The 22666-nt window shown below is 40.6% G+C and overlaps 1 protein-coding gene across 1 annotated transcript in view; it reads right to left on the reverse strand.

Moving 5' to 3' along the window:
* The window catches only part of EFCAB6 (EF-hand calcium binding domain 6), a gene marked incomplete at both ends in the record, with an annotated part of 114063 nt that overhangs the window by 36376 nt on the left and 55021 nt on the right, over nt 1-22666 (reverse strand). The window contains 11 exon segments of the mRNA XM_081999877.1: nt 342-357; nt 360-568; nt 2163-2281; nt 3313-3409; nt 5640-5875; nt 7009-7142; nt 10073-10187; nt 15220-15356; nt 15359-15390; nt 21524-21675; nt 22146-22158. Of these exon segments, the coding sequence (XP_081856003.1) occupies nt 342-357; nt 360-568; nt 2163-2281; nt 3313-3409; nt 5640-5875; nt 7009-7142; nt 10073-10187; nt 15220-15356; nt 15359-15390; nt 21524-21675; nt 22146-22158 (1260 nt within the window).

A 22666-nucleotide genomic window follows, 5' to 3' on the forward strand; every position in this document is an offset into this window, starting at 1 on the left:
TGATGAGGACTGTTTGGGCAGTCGAGCAGCCCAGATGACCGAGTCTGGGAATGTCTCTGGACATTTTGATTTGTCAGTATAGATGCTGCCATAAAGTCTGTAAAATAAATAATATAAGCCATGGAGAATATCTATTTAAAAAGTCTCACAAGGCACACTGAGCTAGGCTTATCTCTAGCAAATCAAGGGAATAACACTATTTATAAGCTTGGTCCGGTACCTTCTGAGACTCCTTTTCAGAGCCTTTTGTGGTAAAATTACATTTGTATTATACACAGTGTCATCTTAACAAACTAAACACAAGCATAGAAAGTTATATGCTAAGCTCATAAATAAATAACTTGATCTGCTTTTTATTTTTTTTACATGCAGAGCTTTAGTTTGCTGCTTCTGTTGCTCTTCCAGCTTTGAATCCTTCTTTTGCCGATTATTATAATGTGCTTGTAAATGTGCATACCTATCTTCTGTGATGTGTCTGCTGAGCCCTGTGTCAGCGGGTGCAAACTCTATCCCCAGTTTCTGTAAAAATTCTCGGTGAGTAAGATATCCTTTTGCATCTGCATCATACCTTGAAAAAGAAATGCTCTTTTTAAATATTCATGTGTTCCTCATAGAAAGGCATTACAGATATCCTTAAGTGACTTAACAGCTTAAGTCTCACTGACTTCCCTTCTTTATAGAGGTGCCATACCACACGGAGAACGAGTGAGTGACTTTATATGAGACTCGAAAGATAGGGCTTCTGCGTTGTAATCACAGAGTCGATTCTGAAAATACTACCCTGAGGACCAAATTGTCGGGAGTATTCTCCACTGCTCAGTGCTGGTGCCTTTCAGTGTCTGGCTTGAGATGCAGAGAACCGGACTCCTAAAAATTCAGCCTCAAATGTCTCAAACTGGTCACACAAGTCTGAGATGCTCGGAATGGTAATCACCCTTCAGAAACATGGCTTTAGCTTCGTAAACACTTTTGATATTTTCTTAGGTATAAACCCTTCCATAGGTTTTTTCTCCTGCAGATTCTCTGCTAGTGCTAGTGCTCTGATGCATGGTAATGCCTGATTTAGCCTCAGCTTCACTCTAATTCCTTTATTCAAGTTACAGACATATCAGGCACGTAAGAGGTTTTAGCTATTCTATGAAAGGAGTGGCTGATGGGAGTGAAGTTGTGCAGTCGATAACTGCATGAGGAGGATACTCTTCAATGTGCCATGGCATCCATAAGGAATAAGAATGGAAGGTAAAATCTAATGGAGTAGAAAATAACTCAGAGATGAATCAGTGCTAAGGGAAAAACTATATAGTTAATGCAGTTTGAAACCAAAATGCAATACACTCGGGTTCTATATGTTAGGGAGAGTGATTTTTTTTTTTTTAAATAGACCTGTGAAAAAGGTAGCTTTTTATATAATGTCACATACAGCTGACATCTATGCCATTTCAAACACAGTTTATAGCACAGCTCCTCTTTTTGAAGGCAGACAAGTATTTTCCCCCACTTCACAACATATTAGTTGTCTATAAAAACATTTCACGATATTACTTGCCATCTTTACACAGCATGAGATTACCTTTCTTTTGTTATATATTTGGTATGTAGCATTTTTCTGTCCCCTGAATCACTTTTATTTAGGTTGGAAACACTGTAAGTAAATTTAGTGCTCTGAGAAGCAGAGCCTGGTAACACTGCCTTCAGACAGGTATGCAAGGCGGGCTGTCCACAGACCTCCTCGATGGAAGCTTTGTCTGCAGTTTTCACCTGACCTGAGACACCTGGGGCTGACTTTCACCCATCACAAACCGAGGCAGGAGTTTTGTGTGTATAAACAAAATTGATGAAAAGCAAACTAATTTAACCGGTGACCTAAGATGCTGCCCAAGAAGAATATCCATGTTAAGTTAAAGGGATCAGTAATACTAAAGTCAAGAGAAAGCCCTGGCTTTGATTTCATTGCAAACTGATGGATCTAATCGTATTCTTGAGCTGAGTATGATAAGACATAGCTTCCTGCAACACAGTGTCATGATCTGAGGTCACAATCATAACAAAATAAAAGATTTCTTGTGCAGTGTAATCTATTGTCATTCGCTACACCACCAAAGGCTCTGTAATCCTATAAAAGATGCATTATTGCAAGAGCTAATCATTTAGAGTTGTCATACCTTGCCCAAAGCTGCTTAAATTCTTCTGGGGTGATTGGAATGCCAAATCTGAAAAATACTTTCTCCAAGTCCCTTGGCTGTGTAATGCCATTTCCTTCACTGTCAAATTCCTGAAAATTCTGGAACATAAAAGAAAATCATCACTAACAAGAACCAACAAGTTTGACAAAATGTTTGATCTCTCTATAAACTTAATGAATAATGGGAATTGAGAAAGAAATACAAAATCATGCACGTCTGAATTTAATCTTTTAAGGTTTTTTCATTTGGTTTTTACTGTTTCCTACTTTCTGCTATGGATGTGCTACTCAAAAGCTTGAATTGGGATTGACATCATAGGTGTTTAAGTGACGTACTCTGTGTGGAAAGTTTCTGCTGATGGCAAATACGGGGGGATATGAGCATGAGAAGCGTGCATGTAGCTGTGGGTATGGCCAGTGCTGAAGCATGCCAGTGGAAGATGCAGGCACTGGAAAATGGCAGATCTGCAGATTTTCTTCCCAACCTGTTCTATACCTAATATGAATCAGATTTTGCTTTGGGTTTTGGTTGGTTAGTTGGGTTTGTTGGGTTTTTTATCATTCATCTTGCAAACTGAGACCACCAGTACCGCTGTCTGATACACACAAACAATTAATGAAAAAATGATAATCATTTTTCCTTGTGCTACTGTGTTGTCCAAATATCACAGCTATTCGACAAGTTTAAAAAGATTAAAAGGTGGAAATAATTTTTATAGGCCAGTTTTGTGGGAGTCTCTTTGGATGGTGTAAGCATCACAGTCAATGCTTCACTGTGCTGGGTGTCAGCATAAGAGTAATTGTGTGTTTGTGTACAGCACGTAGTCAAAGAGGCCTCAGGTGAAGCCCATCACTACTCTTACAACAGACATATTAAATAAAACCAACAATCATAAAATATTAAGAAAGTTTTAGAAATAACTGTAATAGCATTTACTAAATAATCAATGTTACAAAAATTGAATATTACTCAAACTGATTTTTTTTTTAAATCATGTAGTAAATTTTTATCATTAATGAGCTATTTTGCAAGGATCTCTGAATATTTATAGAATCTGAAGATCAACATTGCATAATGTTCTGAAATCTATTAGTGCTGCTTATTTATTTAAAGAAAACGTTGTTCTTGCCCTTGCTAGGTCATGCCATCTGGTTCTTGCTTTGATAACTAGGTAGTAATGAGCGTGATCACAAGCTAGCTCTGCATCCGTTATCATCTGTTTTTTTCTCAGAAAAGAAAAAAAACCCAACAGCTAACTATGTTTTACATTAGTGGGATCTTTAATCTCCACAAGTTTCCTTGTCTTTTGTTGTTCTTCACGGTAGTGGTGGTTTTGTTTCCTAGTTTCTAAGGTACCCATTAGAGACTGCTACTTCACATCTGTGTAAACTTAATTCTTTAAATACTGCCTTATTTCCCTAGCTGCAGGTTAGTGAAGATGTTTTAAATTTTGTAATTCCCTATTTATTTTCAAATCAATGTTGTTCAATTCTCCCTCAAACTCAAGAGCCAGCATGGATCATTTATATGCGTAGAAGGAAATGTTAATTATCTCAGAAACAATTATATCCTGGAGTGACTCCAGGAAGATTATCCTTGATTTACATCAATAACGTAGATCAAAACTATCTTTGTGAGTCACCGAGGCATGGCTAGTAAGTCTGGGGAGTAAGACTCCCCTTTGCAAATTCAAGCACCATTACAAGTGCCTAACTTTTGGGGGGCCTGGTGCTTCTGGTTGAATCCAAGCGCGCAGAGGACTAAGGGTGTCTCAGGTTGGGGTCCAGCACGGCTGTTGCACGGCACAGGAAGCTGACGAAATCCACACGCTACGCTAGGACGCACCCGCCCGAGAATCTCACCCTTCTTTGAAAGAGGACCCGCTTCTCCCCCGGCTACTGCCTTGTGAGGAGACGTGGCGGGCCTATGGCTTCAGAGCCTGGTTCAGCTGCGCTCCAGGAATACGCTGCCTGGACCAAGGTTCTCCAAGGAGAGGCAGAGGAACGTTAGGTCTGCAGAGCAGCCGAGGCGCAGTGACTACGCCTGACCTACCCGCTGAGTTCCTGCGCTGCCCGCCGCAGGCGCGGACCAGGATTCGGGGCCTGGAGAGCTGCCAGGCTGCAAACTTGGCCCCTTCTAAGCTCCAGGGGCTCTGCGCCTTGACAGCCTTTGCTGAGGGCTCCTTTCGGATTTAGGAACGCTAATGCCACGTTAATCTGTTTCGGTGCCTGGGAACCTTCTGAGTTTTCCCCACTCCCACTGCTTGAGACAAAATCCCATAGGCCTGAACGATCGACCAACAAAAGGAGCCTGAAAACTTTGCTTGGAAAATGCAAGTGCTCTTAAGGCTTTCAATCACTGTGTTGTCTTTGCTGGACTTCTGAAACAGTAATAGTATTTGAAACAAGGAACTTCTGGAGCTAAATTCAAAATGCTGCAATTTCTAGCTAAGCCCAAACTGAAACAGAAAGGAGAGCGTGGCAGTAATTGGTCTCAGACTCCAACTGTTAGCGAGACTCAATCATCCGTTTCCTTTCTTCTTTTAGACTGACGTCCTCGATTCACTCAGTTGTCCAATTCAGCAAAAAAGATAAACAAACCGAGCAGACAAATATTCCTAACATCAGAGCCAGCAGTAATGCCACAAGAGACAAATGAAAACTGGGAAATAAGCCTATGTGTATATATCACGTCTTCGCTGCCACAGCAGAGCTGAGTTGCCGATCATGAGCTTTTTCAATCCTGCTGTATCTTGTCATTGTTTTTATGAATTTATCTCTGTTTGCATAGTTAAACAGAGTTTCACACTGAGTTTTTAGAATGAATATCTTAGTGCCAAAATGCGATTAATCACTAAAGTTAAGCCCAAGCTTTAAAATTCCAGGTGTTTTAAGCAGCCTCCTTTCTCACAGGAAGGGAGGCTGCAGCACTATTCTCCCTGTGCTTCTGGTCTACCCTCAGCACCCTGGCACCAAAGGTCTGGAGCATGAGGCTTCGGGCCACTGTTGTGTGCACTGGCAACTATCTTAGTCTCAGAACTGACAGATGCTGTGCCAGGCATGTGATACCCTGGCTGCTCCTCAATGCAAAACATCAGATTCCCAAACCACGTCCCCAGTTCTGCATGCTTGGAAGGTGCAGCAAAGTTGTCCAGTTTGGAGGCTAGCTCAGTTCTGAGACTCCAACTCAGGCACCAGTATATATGTTTGACCTTACACATTTAAGCAGTCCCCAGGGGTAGAGATTCAATATCTGATTTAATGGAGTCATGAATCACTGAGAACTTGTGATCTTTCTACTGTCTTTAAGTAGAAAGCTACCCAACTTTACCTTTTCATAGACATATTTTAATACTATTTTTTTCCAATTATACCCAAGACAAATTTTCACTCAGCATATTCATTTCTGTAAACACATCAGATTACTGTAGGTACTATACAACTTTTTCTTTGTTACTTGTGAGATGACACAAGCTGAGAAGGTACCTCCTTAGTTTCTTGGGTGTGCAACAGTTGACAGAATTCTTGGTAATTTAACATGGAGGGCAGGCTCAGTCCCAATAAACCAAGTAGGCACAGGATTTCCTCATCTCTCAGGCAAAGCAGAAAGCTGTCCAAGAATTGCCAAAAGTCAAGCATGTTGATGATACTGTCATGGTTACTGTCTGTTTCATGGAAGGCAGAATAGGTGTCCTAACAAGGAATATTTAAATATATTTAACACATCAACTACATATTTTTAAACATAAATAACAACTGTTTGCTCTAGACTTGTTTTGACAACAGGCAAATATTTCAATGCAGTTCGAGAATACAAAGCATTTATAGCACTTCCTTACTAAACACTTGGGATAGTCCACAGTAAACTGCAGTCTTGTTGCTTTCACCTCAAGCATGTACAAAGTGACCAAACGTAGGGAACGTGAAAAAGCCACCCCATACAAATTTACAAATTAACCTCCACTTTCCATCAGTACTATACTGAGAGGTACCTCATTTCTACCCTTGCACACTCTTAGAAAACCTATAAGAAAAGAGACTTTACAGGAATTGATTTGCCAGCTGAACAGCTTTTCCCATTAAAACTGATGTAAAACGTTCCAACAACTTTAAAGTGGTGCAGTTCTTCAGAAATCTGAAGTAACGCTGATCAATATGATCAGCTTTGCCAGGGGAGTCCAAGCTGGTTTGAACAGAGGATGCCTTTCCTGAATGATGATCTTTCCACTTTTCCCAGGGAACAGGGATGGGATGGGATGGGATGAGCTGAGCAAAAGAGAAAAACTGTGGCTTCTCTCCTTCGTAAAATGTGATCTCTTATTCTGTGCATACCCATGGTGGGAATTCAAGGAGTACATTCTAATGGTAATTACAGAAGATAATAAGCAAATGTAGAAAAGCTAGAAAATAACTCTTAATTAAGATCACTGTGTTTCAAACTTTAGGGTCTAAGAACATCTTCTTGAAAGATCATTCTCATGAATACATGGTCTCTTCCATGAATGGGTAGTACAGAGTTATTCTTTTCTAATTGCAGAATCTTTAATAGCTCTGTTCACAAAAGGATGGGAAAAAAATAACTCAGATCTTATTTTCCTGGTAAAGGTTGCAGAGAAGATAATTAGGAACAAAAAAAGAGTTTTTGCCTTGAAAACAGAATGCATTTGAAATGGAAGTTTCTGAGAACACAGAAGACATGAAATCCAGCTTAATTTTTAGAGTCACTTTCCTGACAGCTACTCCAAACCAACTTTTAAAACAAATGTCTGAATCAAAATAACAACCAGCTTCACTGCCAGAAGCAAACCATGGCTTGATGTATTTACCCTGTAGACTTCCATCAGCTTGTTATTAAGCTGATTGAGACATTCATCAGCAGTCACGTAGTGATATTTAGCATCATTTACTCTGTGGTTTGGGCTGTTCCATAATGTAGCTCCTGACCCATTCAGTCTGGCACCTGCAATAATGAAATCAAAGTACAACAACATTGAAAAGATGATATTAAAGATACCTGATAAATAGAACAGTAATATAACATAAACAAAACAAGAAACCCTGCAACTGTATTCTTTACAGCCCAAACATGACAAAGTCCAATAGCTGTAGGCAGTATTCGCGGTGTCCACCCAATTTACAGTAATGGCCTCAGCTGCTGTTGTGTTCCCAGCACAAGGTGAAGAACGTAATCTCAACTGAAGAAAACGCAGCTGAGACAAGGGCTTTTGCTTTTGCTTTAGCCTCCTCTGGTGCCTGGTTGCTTTAAGGAAGGGAGCTATCAGACTGGAGGAGGAGAAAAGGAGCACTGTGAAAGCCGTGACTTGCTGTCATACCGCTCGTCTGTCTCAGTGCGGGAATACAGCAGCCACAGACGGTGTCAGAGAAAGTAATTTGTTACGTCTTTGGCTGTGTAGCACAACCGCTGCATGCTAGACCATCACCCCTGGAGCAATTCTATCCTGCCTAAACCCTTCTCTGGTTTGCACCGATGTGAGCTGTTTCAGGAGATCTGCCATCGAAACACTCCTGACTTAACATAGCATCACCCCTGAAACTATTTTGCCTGATGTTCTTTTCTGGCAAGACTCAGTGCTGCACAAACAGCAGCTTCATTTTGTCACAAGTGTGTTATCCCACAGCCCAGCAGGATCAGGAAAGGGCGACAGCCAGATTCCCAGCAGGGCACCCACGTACTTCCAGTCCTGAAGGGCTAAGGTACTTCTAGGCCATAGGAAATCTATTTTGGTCGCTGTTCCAGATCTGATTCCTTCTGCTCATTGTGCAGTGATACTCTAGGAATCTATTTTGCTTTGCTTCTGGGGAAAAGGAGACTAAGCATCTTTTGTAGCCTCTTGAGCATTTTCAAATTTTTCTGCAACATATGAGCCATATAGAGGAGTAAAGTAATTAATGTAGATTTTAAAATGGGATAGACTTGCAAAGAAAAACGTACACACTGACATTTCACTACTCCTGATTGGTAAGAAAAATGCTAAGTTAATGGCCTGCTCTAAAGGAACTTTTCTTTTTAAAAGATTTACATACACTGACACACAAGAGCCTGTACAATGACTCTAAAGAATCACTAAATAGTATTCACTGCATCATTTTAACTTCTCCTAATTTTACCCTTTAAATCCTACTCCTCCCTACAGACATGCACTCTCCTTCCCTTTTTTCAATTCCAGTTTCAATTAAAGTCTAGTCAAGAAAATTTGTACTCGTGTTATCTTCCCACTAAAGCTTATAAGAAGAAAATCAGGTCTCTTTTTCTGTAACTACAGACTACCCTCCACCCCAGTGAATCACAAATCATTGAAAAAGAAAAGTTAGGAGGGTTTTTTCTTTGCCTTCTAGTTTCTGAGACTTACTTAATGTTAAGTGTGGGCCACACTTTCTTTTACAAGTATGAGATATAGTAATGTGTGGAAAAAAAAAGCTGTGATTCTCTTAATTGCCAAAAGCAAAAACTTCAACTACAGACAAAACATTGTTGTTTCTTGATTTAAATCAAAGAGCTGTCACATTCATTTTCCCTGAAGTTAACCTGTTTCAAACATCTTTTATTAGGCTACTGGATGAAGGTGCTCATATTTTGGTGGACAGATGATTAGCTGGCTATATTCATAAACTTCTGAACTTCTAGGCCTGAATGAAGAAAACCCTGAATATTATGTCAGCCAGCCACAAGTCAGCTATTCCTCTTGTCTTAGTTCTAAAAGAGAAATAATGACAGCAGAAAATAATAGGAACGGTGTGAAAAAGTAAATGCACACCTCTGAGAAAAATAAGAGAGGCATAATATGAAAGTTAAAACAGGCCTTGAAGCCAAGGGCAAAACTGCCATTGACTTCAGTGGCATCAGAATTTTACCCACAAAATCAAGACTTAAAGTATAAAAGAAATGAGAAATTAATAATTACTTACTAGCTTTAGTTTGCACTCAGAGTTCCACCCTAAGAAATCAGTTCAGATTTCATCAGCTTCATTTTTGAGAGTTGAAAATCAAACTCCTTACAGTGCCTTGAAATCAGTGAAATTACTGGTGGGGCAAGGTAATTAGCTGTGGTGCAAAAATGTGCTCCCAAATTATGGCTATATTCCTCTGGTAGTCATTCCTCAGCAACAGTAAATCAATGAAGACCACATCCTCGTTACATGGGTGGACAATACATCTATATCTACACAAACAGTAAACCTTGCTCTCTCACTGGGATTCTTAATACTCTAATAAAACTGTCAATTACCTTATAGATAACCACATTTCAGTATTCTATAGTAGCACATCCCTTAACAGCTTTAACATTCAAAAGCAATACTTTCAATTAAAACCATAAAGCATTAAGTAACCAGATCACACCACAGAGCTCCAGTTGTATATACTGCTACTAAAACTCATCACTAATGGCTTACTAACAGATTTTTCTTTCCTGAAAAGACTAGTTACTGTCTTCTGGCTTTTTACACAGAACAGAAAAAGTTGCTGGACATCACTACTGTAAAATCATCCACTGGAATTTAGGATACGACTCAGTTCCAAGACTGTGAATAAAAATTAGAAATGCCGAGGACAAGGATCTACTCATGGCAGAGCAATCAGTCAATTACTTTTTGCAATTTGTTAGTGACAACTGCATTGCCCCTGTCTGTGGACCTTTAGTTAGTTCACATCCGACATGTTCCCGTTTCCCTCTCATCCCGAGTTAGATACTCAGCAGCTTAGCTGGATCAGGAGTCAAAGAACTAGAGACAGGAAGATCATCCATGTGCTAAAATTCATATCACTGATCTCTTCCTAATTCCACCAATAGCCTTTCCTCGAAAGAGAAAAGTTCTGGACTTCCCAGGAAAGGCTTGTTTCATGCTTTATTGTTGTAAAAATTCCTTTACCTTCCAGTATTGCCACAAAATCCAGATGACTCAACCCTCCATCTGGTAACCCTAGTTTTTCCGTTAGTAGACTGAATTGACTGTCATCCATTGGCATGCCATGATCTTCCAACACCTGTTAGAAGAGAAATAAAATAAGTTATATAATGGCCTATTTTCTTGCTTAATGTGCCATTTTGAATACCAAATACCTGGGTGTTTTATCCTATAGCCCAACTTGAAATTACTCTGAAAATTGATCTCTCTTCCTTACCTTTACAGTAATTTAAGCCATTTAAATATAGATCTATTCTGTATAACTTCAATTCTATACAGCAAGAGACAGAGAGCAAAATTTGACTATATTTCTGAGACTGGAATTTTAAGCAAAAGCACTGAGTGACAGGCTAACATTAAACTTCACCTGGAAAGTAAAAAGTGCCAGAAGAAATGACGTTAGCTCATTTAGCAGACTGGAGAAAAACTGTCGTTTGTAGAATTTGCTGCTACCACTTTTCCCCACAAGCCTGCCACAACTACCGCCTGGACAAGAAACGCTGCAGAATGGAGTCAGGCCGCTGAACCACATACAGCGAGGTAGAAGGCACAATTCCTTCTGCATTGCTGCTCTTCAAAGCAGATTTGGGGATCCATTTTGGGTCATCTATTTTGGCAAGGAACTTTCTGGTCTTCCTACGTTCCTCCCATGTCCCCTTCTCTCTTTTTTGCAGACCCTCTACCTCTCTGCCCCCAAAAGGTGCAGCAGCCCGGCGTGGCGGCAGTCTCTCATTGCGCCCTGATCAGTGTTACCCGGCAGTTGACTGTGGAGGGGTCCCCGGTTCCCTTCTGCTTCTCCCACCTCCTGTTTCCCTGAAAAGTTGTAGTTGCAGCCCCTGCTGCTGCTGAGGGCTTTCTCCAAAACCTTTCCTTCAGCTGCTTTGTAACGCCTGATTTGGGTGTATTTCTTTCTAACGATCCTGCACAGCTCTGTCCTGACAGTCCAAGTGTTCCTACAGCGACCAGTCTTGCCATTATATTTTAGTTAATTGTGCAGATTAAAAGAAGAAATTCATTAAATAGCTGAACAGCATAAAGAGTGTTAAAAAAGTGAGAATGATTAACAAATTATCATTCCTTGCCATGAATATAATGCTTCTGGAAAAGCAAGCACGTTTTACGTTCAGTTGAACAAGTATTTACCGTCAGATCAAATGCTTAATAGTAGCAATAAGGAAATCTGGTCCCACAAATCCAATCAAAGCTGGAGAGAATCAGTCACAACAGTAATGTTGGTGACTACAGTCTCAACTATTAGCACTTTCATCTAGAGAAAAAAAAAAAAGATAAAACTCTGCCAAAACTGCATACAAGATTAAGTCATATTAAATTGTACGACTAGGTCATTGTCCTGTGCTGAATGGCTCACAAAAGCCATAGGTTTTAAGTTTTATTTAAAGAAATAGGATTGATGACAACCTCACAGTGGGGAGATATCGTAATCCTTCACAAAAGTGAAGGCACACATGCAAATTGTGGATGTTACCCCAGGACCCCTGACAGAGCTTCAGTTACCATCTTCCTGATTTTGAACTGTATTAAAAATTAGACAAGTCCAAAGGGGCAAAATCAGGGTCTGTGCCTACTTGCCCAGTTCCTAGGAAAGCCAGGCCAGTGAAGCCAGAGGTATTACGTTACTCTTTGGTAAAGGAGGTGGAGTTCGGCATCCACCTTCACTAACCTACCTCACACCTTTGGTACTCCACAGGCAAGCAGCTAAAAGGTGTCCTTATGCTGTAAGCTGTCAAGAAAAGCACAGAGAACTGACAGTGTTGGCATAACCCTGCAAAGTACAACTGGTGATTTTATGTCTGCATTTTGGGTTTTTTCAGGCATACCAAGGTCGGTTACCCTTCAGAGGAATGTAAGGGTGCATCCTGCCTGCTCCCTTAATGCCCTTGTAAAAGAATGTTATACAAATAAACAGAGCTTATCCACTCCCAAATTGGGCAAACAGCTTCTGCCCACTTCTATGTCTTGACCATAGAAGAACAAATCACAAAACAAGTATGCTTTTATGTTTACTACTACCACACTACGCTATTACTGTGTGAATAACCTGTTCCACCTCTGAGGACAAGCAACTCTGCCCAGCTGTTGACTGGCTGCCCAGCTGCTCTAAATGAAGCTGTAGATCAGAATAGCAGTTTCAAACGTACCGATAAGGTGGGCAGTGGTTTTGGCACATCTGCCCAGCTACAGAGTCAGGATCCAGTCAAAGAACAGCATACCATTGTAGATCACTTTAACTTCAGTGGCACCCCAAAAGGCCTCACAACCTACCCACCTAAATGCACTTGGGACATGTCATATTGCCTACACCATTAGCGATAACCTAATGGATCCAAAACATCTATATGCAGCTGGAAAGTGTGATACAGGGAGTCCTACATCCTTCTGAAGCAGCAGTTGGAGGCCAGGAGAGATTCCCCACAATGCCTACAATGGTGCTAGACACCCATTTCTACATGTTCTTTATCTACCACTGAAACTCCACGAGCTCCAGGATGAAGAGCAGCTGTGCTCCCAGGGCAGGGATTGATGAACGTCTTGCTAGAAGTGTCAGGGAAATGAAAGCAGGAAGAATGTGAAAACTCCCAGTTAGAATTCCACCTGGACAATGAGGTGGAAAAACCCTTTCTCTTGCAAAAGGTGCAGAGATCTTAAAAGACCACAAGTAATAGCCAACCAGTTCCAGCCTACATTTCACCTGAAAACACACATGCCCAGGCAGTTCCCAGAGACACAAGGTAGTCTGTCACCTCCCTTCTGACAAGGAATCCCTTTTAATCACCCTTATTCACACAGAGCTCTCATCCTCATTCATTCCAGGGTAGGCTTATTTCACTCGGCACGAGGCAGGGAAGAACACGGCTGTTGTGAGGAAGCGTGCCCCTTTTGAACAATCATAATCAGCAGCAGCAGGGCAGAGTTCCTGGGCAGTGTTCCACCCAGCTGGACTCTGCTGAGCTTGCAGGATCCAAGAACATCTCAGTGCAGTGATGCATATACCTGACTGCAGGTACACGATGATTTTTTTTATCCTTTGTGCATTGCCAAAACTTGAGAAATGCATCATCTATCGTGTAATAAAATGACAACGAAATCACAAAGACTAGCTGTTCAATAGCTTCTGGTGCTATACAAATATCTTAAATGTGACTTGTATACAGACAGCCAATGCAGAAGAAAAAGCAGCAGGTAGAATGAGTTTGTTCTGCCTAAGAGTGACAAAACACATGTTACTGCATTAGCTGCAGGCAACATATAAGCCTCTTAGGTACCACACTGTAGTGTAAATCACAGCAACCAAAGCCAACATCCCAAAGGTATGTGCCACAGATGTCAGATCTGTATGGGAGGAAGGGTTGCAGCTTAACACATTCTTAATAAATGTACTATTAATAAGAAAATATTAAGAAAAATGGAAAATGTTTTATGTGTTTTGTCCTCCCTCTTTCCCTCCCCTTCGTTTCAAAGCAATTTCACTTCCAGCATGCAATTGCAGAAAAATATCCACCTGAGGGTAAGAAGATGTGTGGCTGAATGCAGCTACAGTGTTCACGGCGGGAAGGCTCTATAGTAACAGCCTTCATCCTGTCATATGATGTGGGGTACATACCTCGTGGGTCTATGCTGAGAAGGGGAGAAAGGAAGGCAACAGCTTGGCACCCGTCACAGTCAGCACATTTGGCCCTGCAACGGTAGCTGGCGAAAACATGTACAGTCCGTGGTACACGGATGGGAAGGTGATGTTTATTACTGAACCAGAGTAAAACCAGATTGGGACAAATCTTCTCAAGGGACTATGCAGGCCATTTTCAAAGGTACAGTTCTGGTTTAACCCTTGCTGACTCTTACTTTACTTCAGTGCCTGGACAATAATGCAGGCAGAGCATGCATTACTGTCATAACACTATTCAGCAGCAGCTCTTGTTTAAACCTAGGTAGACTAGGGAAATATTACTGCCATCATGTCTCTTCTCCTGCCCAGTCTCAACTTTCAGAAAACCATTTTGCTTTGAAATGAGAAAAGAAAGAAATGTACAGCTGAGTGCCATCAGCATCACAGGTACAATCCCAAATCCATGACCTCAAAGGTCTGTCCAAAGCACAACATGCAGTCAGATAAGCCATCAAGGCTGTGATGGGTCCTGGGAACACACCAGAAAACCCTACCTCAAAAAAGACACCTACAAAATTCAGTCAGAAGTCTTGGCAAGTGAAAACTATACAATTTCAATACATTCGTATTATTGTGGATCCTCTCGGCATTGAGATGCTGTACCCAAATCAGCTAACCCAGTTCCAAAAGCCACCCAGCATCAGATACTTACATTGGAAAGTTACAACATGATAAATCCACTGAATTCAAACAAGAACTACAGACAGGTTCTCCTCTCCTGCTGCCCTGAAATGCTACTAGACCTCAAGAGGAGATTTCCCTGAGACAATCACTGCAGGCTCCTTTAAAAGTAGAGTAAGAGTGAGCAAGGAAGAGGGCTGGGACCTCAGGGGGTTCTCCCTAGTCCCAGAGTGGTTACAAACCACACTGCAGTCCAAGAGCGGTTCAGAGGAAGCTGAGGCTCAGAAATCAGAAAGATGGTATAAAATTATAGCTTAGGTCATTCTCCCTGAAGTGTCATGCTGTATTTGTTAAGAATCTTGTTATTCACCTACCTGTATTCAGTTCTTACCAGCTACCACTGTGGAGTTGCAAAGAGGGCTTAAGGACTCTGAGTTAAGGCTCAGGTGATTCTTCAAGGTATGCCCATTCACTTCACATAAGTGAAGTTGTTGGTTGAAATTAGACCTCCAAGTCCCAACCGTGTCTTGCCAGTCCCAATTCATACATGTCCTTTTTGACAGCTGAGAGCAGTTGAAGTTTTCAAGTTGTTGATGCTGCTACAGGATGACAATTTTATGTCTTTAAAGACAAGCTGAGATTCTTTCTCATACAATAACCTGCATGAGAACTGTTTAGCTCATCAGTAACTGAAACAGTCCAGGAGGATTTAACTCTATCTGTGTGAGCAGGCACATTGCTAAGATAATAAGTATCTTTCTGGGAAAATTACAGGAGAGAGAAAAATAGCTAACATTTTCCCTACCTTCCACAAACCACCTTTGTTAGTTTTCCCATGTGATTGTTTGTTGTAGGCAAAAAAACGGTCTTTAGTAGCTGCTGCCTGTTGTATCACTCTGTCCTTCAGCCTTTTAATTGCTTCATCAACAGTTCTATTCCGGCGTATTTGTTAGCTTGATCTTCAATCTGCTTGATTCTAAAATTGAAAGATTGTGCATGAAGATAAGTCGCTTATTTTTTTGTAGTTTCATTTGGTTCAGCAATAATGAACAAGACTGCTTTAATGACAAACAATACATAGACATGGAAGAAGCTTCTTTGATGCAAAACAGAATGATAGGTTGATCAAGTTAGAGCACACATCGATTTCAAGGCCCATATTGTTCAAACATTTCTTATGTGTAGCTTGCTTTACAGAAAAGAAAAACAAAACAAAACAAAAATTGACTGATACTGCTCTGAAGTATTTGTTTTGCAAATGGAGATCCTAGACCTCCAAATCACAGACTTATTTTCTAATGAGCCCAAGTTTCTACATCAGCTAAGGAGTCACCTTTATCCTTTAACCTCCTCAGTTAACATGGGACAGCTAAGCTAACACAAAAGAAGTTAATGAAAGTTTTTGCATTGATTTTAAAAGGAAAAAACATCTCTTATAATGTTTTCTCTCTTCTTGGATCCCAGGTAAATTGCTTCCATGCTTTTTCCCTTTGGATGAATGGCCAGAACACCTTTCTTTCTCTGTCCCTATAAGTCCATAGATACAGACTATATAGTCTTCTTGATGAAGTACCACAACTTTCATCAATAAGCCATTAAAATAAGTAACAATTAAATATTTAGTAACTTTTAAAGACAGTAAATAAATTAAATTAAAGGGTATGTCATGTGTCCCACTTGTACCTATTTTACATCCATTATGAATTTACTGTAACCCATGAAAAGGAAAGTTAGAACAATTATTTTTGTTAAATTTTAGAGCATGTATTTCCATGTAAGCAAAATGCAGAAATATTCAGCAGTCTTATTTTATAGATTTATTAAGTGTGTTGTATAGTATTCCCTAAACTTGAAGATAATCTTAACATTTTAACTCTTATTCTAAAAATATGCAAACAAAAAGTTTTACTTTGATCTGAGCAGCACACAGAAGATTAACTCTAAGCCTCCCAAAAGGGATCAAAAGATAGCAGTTACTGGTGACTCCCTCCTGAGGATCTCAGATGGACTCATGTACTGAAGGCAGCTGGTCTTCTGAGATATCTGCTCTCTTGCGTGAATGCAAGAGGTTGCCAAAACATTACCAACTTTACCTGCCCCATCCCACTGATGATTATATTCTTCTGCCTATCAACATAGGCCTTGCCATGAATGATCCTGAGAAAATGAAAAAGTAATTACAGGATAGGTGATGAAGGTAAACTCAAATGTTTTTTATATCTTTCCTCCTTATTGAAGTTCAAGACTGAGGCAAAGGCTGGTCACATCCTGGAAATAAATGAATAATTACTTGCAGGATGAGAAACAAAAAAACCCATCTAAAACTAAAAGACCGTCTTCCCTGTCAGGGGCTTATTCACAAAAATCTCCCTTTATCTACTAGCTTTATAACCTAGTAGGGAAGCCTTACACTAGATTGAAGAAAGGAGCTGACATAAAAGTTCACAGGAAGGTATTAACCACAGCCACTTATCTGAGGACCTAAAACTACTTGGAATAGGGTTATACATTACAGAAGAGAGAAAACCAGACAGAATGGATCAAGTATGATGGTTGTCAGCACATGAATGTAAGAAACGTGGTGTAAAGAAGGGGACCTGGAAGTCCTTATGGTTCTGGAATGTCCTGGAATCTTACAGTTCAGTAAATTAAACCTTATTTAGAGTTCTACTGATAAAGACCTATAAGAATATGACAGCTACAATCATAGGATGCCTACTATACATCACCAACAGGGAAAATAGGATTTGGATTTGAAGCTCTTGGAGATTTGGAGATTTTTTTCCGGGGGGGGGGGGGGGGGGGGGAAAGAAGCTAAATCACCCAGGCTAAAAGAGCTGGCTGTAATTGGTTGGGTAATGATTACAGCAGAACACAGGTTGTCCAGCAGATTATCAGAATGTGTCACTGACATCCTGTTGATGCTGCAAAATCTAGTGAAGGGAAAGTCTTTCTAAATTTTATCCTAATTAACACAGAGAAACTGCTTGAAAAGGTGAAACACAGCTTAAACAGGAATGATGATGGAATGACAGAGTTTATGACACTTGTAAAAGGAAGGCAGGAGAACAGTAAAATAAAGTAGCTTTCTACCTTCTCAAGGAATTTAAGTCTCATGGGAAATGAGTCTAAAGGGACAATAACTTAAGGAGAGCTGGCAGTGCATCAGTGAAACATGCCGTCACAGTATAAGAGAGAAAAGCATGAGTATATATGACAAAATCTGAAAGGCCGCAATACAATCTGAGATTCGAATCCAAAAATATCAAGAGTAATGAGGACTCACTCTATAAATGCTTCAGTAATATAAGGGGGATCAAGAAAAAAATTGGCTTTCTATTCAACAGAGAAAGCAAGCTACCAACAGATTGCATTAAGAGGATGAAGCACCTAAAGCCTCTTTTTGTATTGGTCTTCAGTAGAGTCAAATATAAGCAGGCTGCTTGAACAACAAATACAAATAACAAATAAGGAAAGAACAAATTACAGAATATTGCTATGTATTCTTATTGATTCTTAAAGAACTGGCTAAAATTGTCTCCCAAATTTATGCAGAAAAGCAAAAACAGCTAGCTATGAAAGAGGGAAGGAGAAGAACTGGAGAGTTACCAACATATTTCTAAGAAATCTATTCCTGCTTTCAGGCATTAATTACAGAGTCACAAAGAGTTCAAAGCCTGTTAAGAGGCACAAGAGCCACTAGGGATCCTTGAGATCTACCCTGATTTCAGGCAAGCTTATATTTTAAATTATACTCCCCTCCAACCAGAACCACTTTTACCTTGGTTTCCTAGGGCAATAAGAATAATGCAATCAGCCTTTTCATCCACATCTGTCAGCCTTTCCCCTAAATTTGGGGTCCATCTACCAATTTCAGTGTGACTTGAGAGGGGTAGGGATCTTCGGATACAGCGGTTACAAGTTTTGTGAAATTGTCAGTCATGATAAGGAGACAGACTATTCATTCTCCTAGCTGGGGAGGCAGGGACATTATTTTTTCCATCTGTTAGCAGCTAGCCAAGAAATCAGCATATGTGCTTCTCTGGGCTAGCCACATACTGCCTCTTGCCCAGCTGCCAGCTTGAAGTACTCAGTGAGAAGTACGTTCTTTTTCTACCTTTAAGTAATAAATCATTTACCAACGGTGTGAGACGGCAAACCCTACTCCCTGCACATTCCCATCTCACTGGGGCTGGTCTCAAAGTTCTTCATTCAGGCCTGACAAACCTAACCTAATCTTCTGCTCTGACACATCAGTTCTGCATGCCAGAATGCTTGCTGAAGGTATGGGTGGTGGCTCAGATGGTGGCTCACCAGAAGTTGGGAACAGATATTTATTAGTGAGGCCACTGATTTATCTTGAGTTTAGTGTACTGTATTCTCTTGACAGAACTATATTCTATGTTGGTGAGTCATCTGCATTGTTTTTTGTATTGCCAGATCTCTGCTTTGACAGCCCTTCAGTAGAAATGGCATTGGACCTCAGTAAAAATAACTGGGGAATTTCTGAAACATCTTTTGACCTCAAGAACAGGAGGGACAAACTCAGCTTGCAGAAAACAAACAGGTTGATTTGTTGATTGAAGTACAGCTCATATTCTGCTTTGAGGACAATCTTGGAATGTATCCGCAGGAACATTCTGTTCCCCAAAAATATTACATAGGAGCCAACCATAAGGTCTTAGGTATTTCCTAGTGTCTCGCAAAAGCAAATGAGGAAAGAATTTCAGAGGCAGAGGCAGTCTGCTAAAAGTCCTGAGGATTAAGATGAAGACATGTGGAACAGAAACTTTTACACGTAGAGACACCTTAACCACCCCAACCTTTTAAAGAACCTACAGGTGGAAAGATGTGGGAATATCAGGATGCCACCCATTACAGACTGTTGGTCTAAAATCACCACTTTGGTAATAAAGAGGCCAGGCTTGCTTTCCTAGAGACTTCATGTAATAATTCTTATCTGATACTGGTCATGATTTCTCACTAAAGAGAGGAGCAGCCATGCTCATTTGGCAAATGAGAGCCACGCAGCACCCACTACATAATAAGGAAAGAGGTAATATTAAGATTTATAAGGATAGTGAAGTTTCATTTTAGTAATTGCAGGAGGAGGGACAGAAGCCTTGAACTCCAGGCTAGAAGGCTTAGAAGGTGTTGATACCAGAATTGACTTGGCCACCACAGAACATCACTGGGACAAGAGGAACTGAAGGGAAGATGTAAACCACTGCTTTTACTTACAGAAGCAGCAACTCATCTGACATAGCTCCAAGACACTGAGCAATTCAGGAACCGAACATCCAAAGGTTCTGTTTTAAACTTGTCAGAATGCCTAAACCAACAGTTCTTGTCAGTGTCATAAATAAAAGGTCAGACCTGGCATGTTTGCAGCATGGTCCCAGCTTTCTGCATGAGGGATTGACTCACTCCTGTGTAGGCCTGACATAGCAAAATGACTCAAGCCATGTGCCTGAGAACTTGTTTCGCAGGAACTGCTGGCAAGTAGCCAGGTAACACTTCCAAAGAGTTGACATCCTCCCAATAGCTATCGACTGACTACGCTGTATAAAGCAGTTCAAAGGCCTCATAGCCAACAGTCACCCTGGCAAGAAGGTAAAGGAGATTGTGGTCTTTTTAAAAATATCCCAGAAGTCTTGTATCATCCCAAGACCTTGCTAGGAGAGACAGAAGGATGTCTTAGTGCCTGAGAGGCCTTCAGAAGGTGGATGGTGTGCTCATTCTCTGCTTTGCATTTCTACAGTAGAGCTTGGCAAAGAGTGATAAGTGAATTCTGGTGAGTGCAAGCTGTCCTTCAGCAGGGTCCTTCAGCAGGCATTTGCCGATTCAAATGCCAAGTATCCACTGCCAATGTCTCTGTGTTCGTGACAGAAACATGAAAGTCCTGGTGGGCCTACAAACTGTTTTATGAGAGATTTGCTGCAGGTTGTATTAAGAGTGGCACTGAAATTGGTATTAAAGGTCAGAGCTCAGAGGCCGTTGTTTATACCTGTGTTTGGTGTCCCTGCAACATCTGGCCTCCTTCGAAAAGTGTATGGAGATCCTGTGGCAAGGCTCTGAGACAACAGAACAGAGACAACAGAAATGGGCTTTTTGAACCATAGGAATAAGCTGCCAGTTCTCGTGTGTGAATGCACAGAAAAGGCAATGCCTAGAGCTGCTCTGAAGGGGTTTCAGATGGGGACTTAAGAAACACAAATAGGTCAGATTGTTGAAGAGGAAACAAACAAGTCTGGGGAGAATCTGGGGCACGACAGGGCGTATTCCTGTCTTGAGAGCTGTTGACAGAAATGTGAGATTTGCACAGGGCATTCTGTTTTATGGAATACCAGCCTAAAAATGAAGGAAGACAGGCAGTGAGCATGGGTCCATGGACATATTAGAGTAAAGCATTATCTGGGTTCAAGTGAAAGGAAATACATGTGTCCTGGGTCTGACCGTACATATCATATATCATGCAAATATAAGAAAAAAAATATTTTTAAGAGAAGCTCGTCCCATTACAAGGGGAAATTTGTTGTTCCTCCCTCAGATTATGCAGGCATTTACATATATTCAGAAGTAAAAAGTGAGGAGAATCAATAGGAGGAGAACCATCTTCATAACCTGGATGCCAATATCAACGATTCTGGTTCAGTTGGAGGCTGTAGCTGTGGCCTGCAGTAGTCACAGCCGTCAGATGTGCCAGAGTTCCTGATCCTCTCAGAATGTTCAAATCCAGTTCCTGAATAATGAGCCACGCTGATTCTACAGAGGATCACAAGCTTACTCTTCAGACGTTATCCAGAGGGCAAAACCCCAGCGTTTGAATGATGCAGTGAGATATAATTCTTGTGGACCCTGTAAAGTGAGCTCAACCATTTTTAGCTGAATCCTAGAGTCTTTGATGAATGATCCATGTGTGTTTGCTCTCCTGATGCAATGCTTTGAGTGTTGTACAATTTTGAATATATCTCTGCGAAATGAGAGATCAGCCCAGGATAGTACTTACCATTAGAAAAACAGCATGTATCCTTGGTCTATCTGAAAGTCTCCTTTCTATACATACTTTTTCTTTACATAAAATAGAAAATTGTCTGTAATAACAGTACCTTTTTGAAAGCTCTGTTTGCCTTTTTTCTTCTCTTTGTTGTTTTTTCTTTGATATATGTGAGCTGATACCATTTAAGTCACCAGTAAGAACAGCAACTTTTAAGTTACCCAAAAGCATCTTGTAAAAGATTCTATCAGAAGAGTTATCCTTCTATTTATAGCATAACCTGGATAAAATAATAGTTTTAAATAATTTGGAAGGTTGAGAACAATGCATAATACAAATGTCTTAAGGCAAAGATGATCAAAGTAACACATTTCCATTCCATGTAGAGTTAAGGGCATTATTCAGGCAGCTATCCTTAGGCACTGGAAGCTAGCCTTCCCAGGCTCCTTCTGTAGCCTACAGAGAAAGCAAGAACCTAACTTAAACACTGCATCATTACCTGGAAGTGCTCCATTGACTCCAGAACATGCCTAAGAACACAAGTCTCCCCTACCTACAGTTACCCTTTCTGAATACTCTGTGTAATTAATGCTTGAATTATATGGTGGACACTTGGAAGAAACTTGGCTCACCAACACTGTCGGATTCAGCTGCATTAGTGGGAGAGGGAGCTAAGATCACAGCCACTGCACAACTAAATCTGTTAGAAATGATGAATGAAAGCCCTTGTTTACCTGAACTTGCTGCCTGGCATATGAATATAAAATGAAATCACTAGTGGCCTGATACTCCTGAATATGAACCTTAGCAGCCCGGGAGCAGACACGCTGTTTGTTCAGCCCCTTCTGTTGTCCTCAGGGTAACTTCTAGTGAAGAGGTTGAGTTGGTAGTTCCCTGGGCCTGTTAAATTACCTTCTTAAATCATTCCCGTATAAATTAGCGGAGCTCATGAATCAGAGCCCTTGTCATCATTGTGTCATTGCTTCACTGAGCTGCTCAGCCTTCCACGATTTCATTCATGTTCACAAAGTTTTGGGGCATTCCCACATGAAAGCAGAAGGCTCCTGTCTTTGTGCTGGGGACGTGTAGCATTCTCTGCACTCCACTTATTCCAAGTGCCTTGTTCTACTTAGGACAACACTAAAAAAATACCTGTGGTAAAAACACTCCTAACTTAGGATACCAAATGCCTCAATGCCTTCCTTCTGAAAAAATAAAAATAAAAGCTTTAATTTCTTTTTAGAAATATAATCTA

Source organism: Phaethon aethereus, assembly GCF_964289735.1.
Source record: "Phaethon aethereus genome assembly, chromosome: 1".
In the NCBI taxonomy this organism is placed as follows: domain Eukaryota; kingdom Metazoa; phylum Chordata; class Aves; order Phaethontiformes; family Phaethontidae; genus Phaethon; species Phaethon aethereus.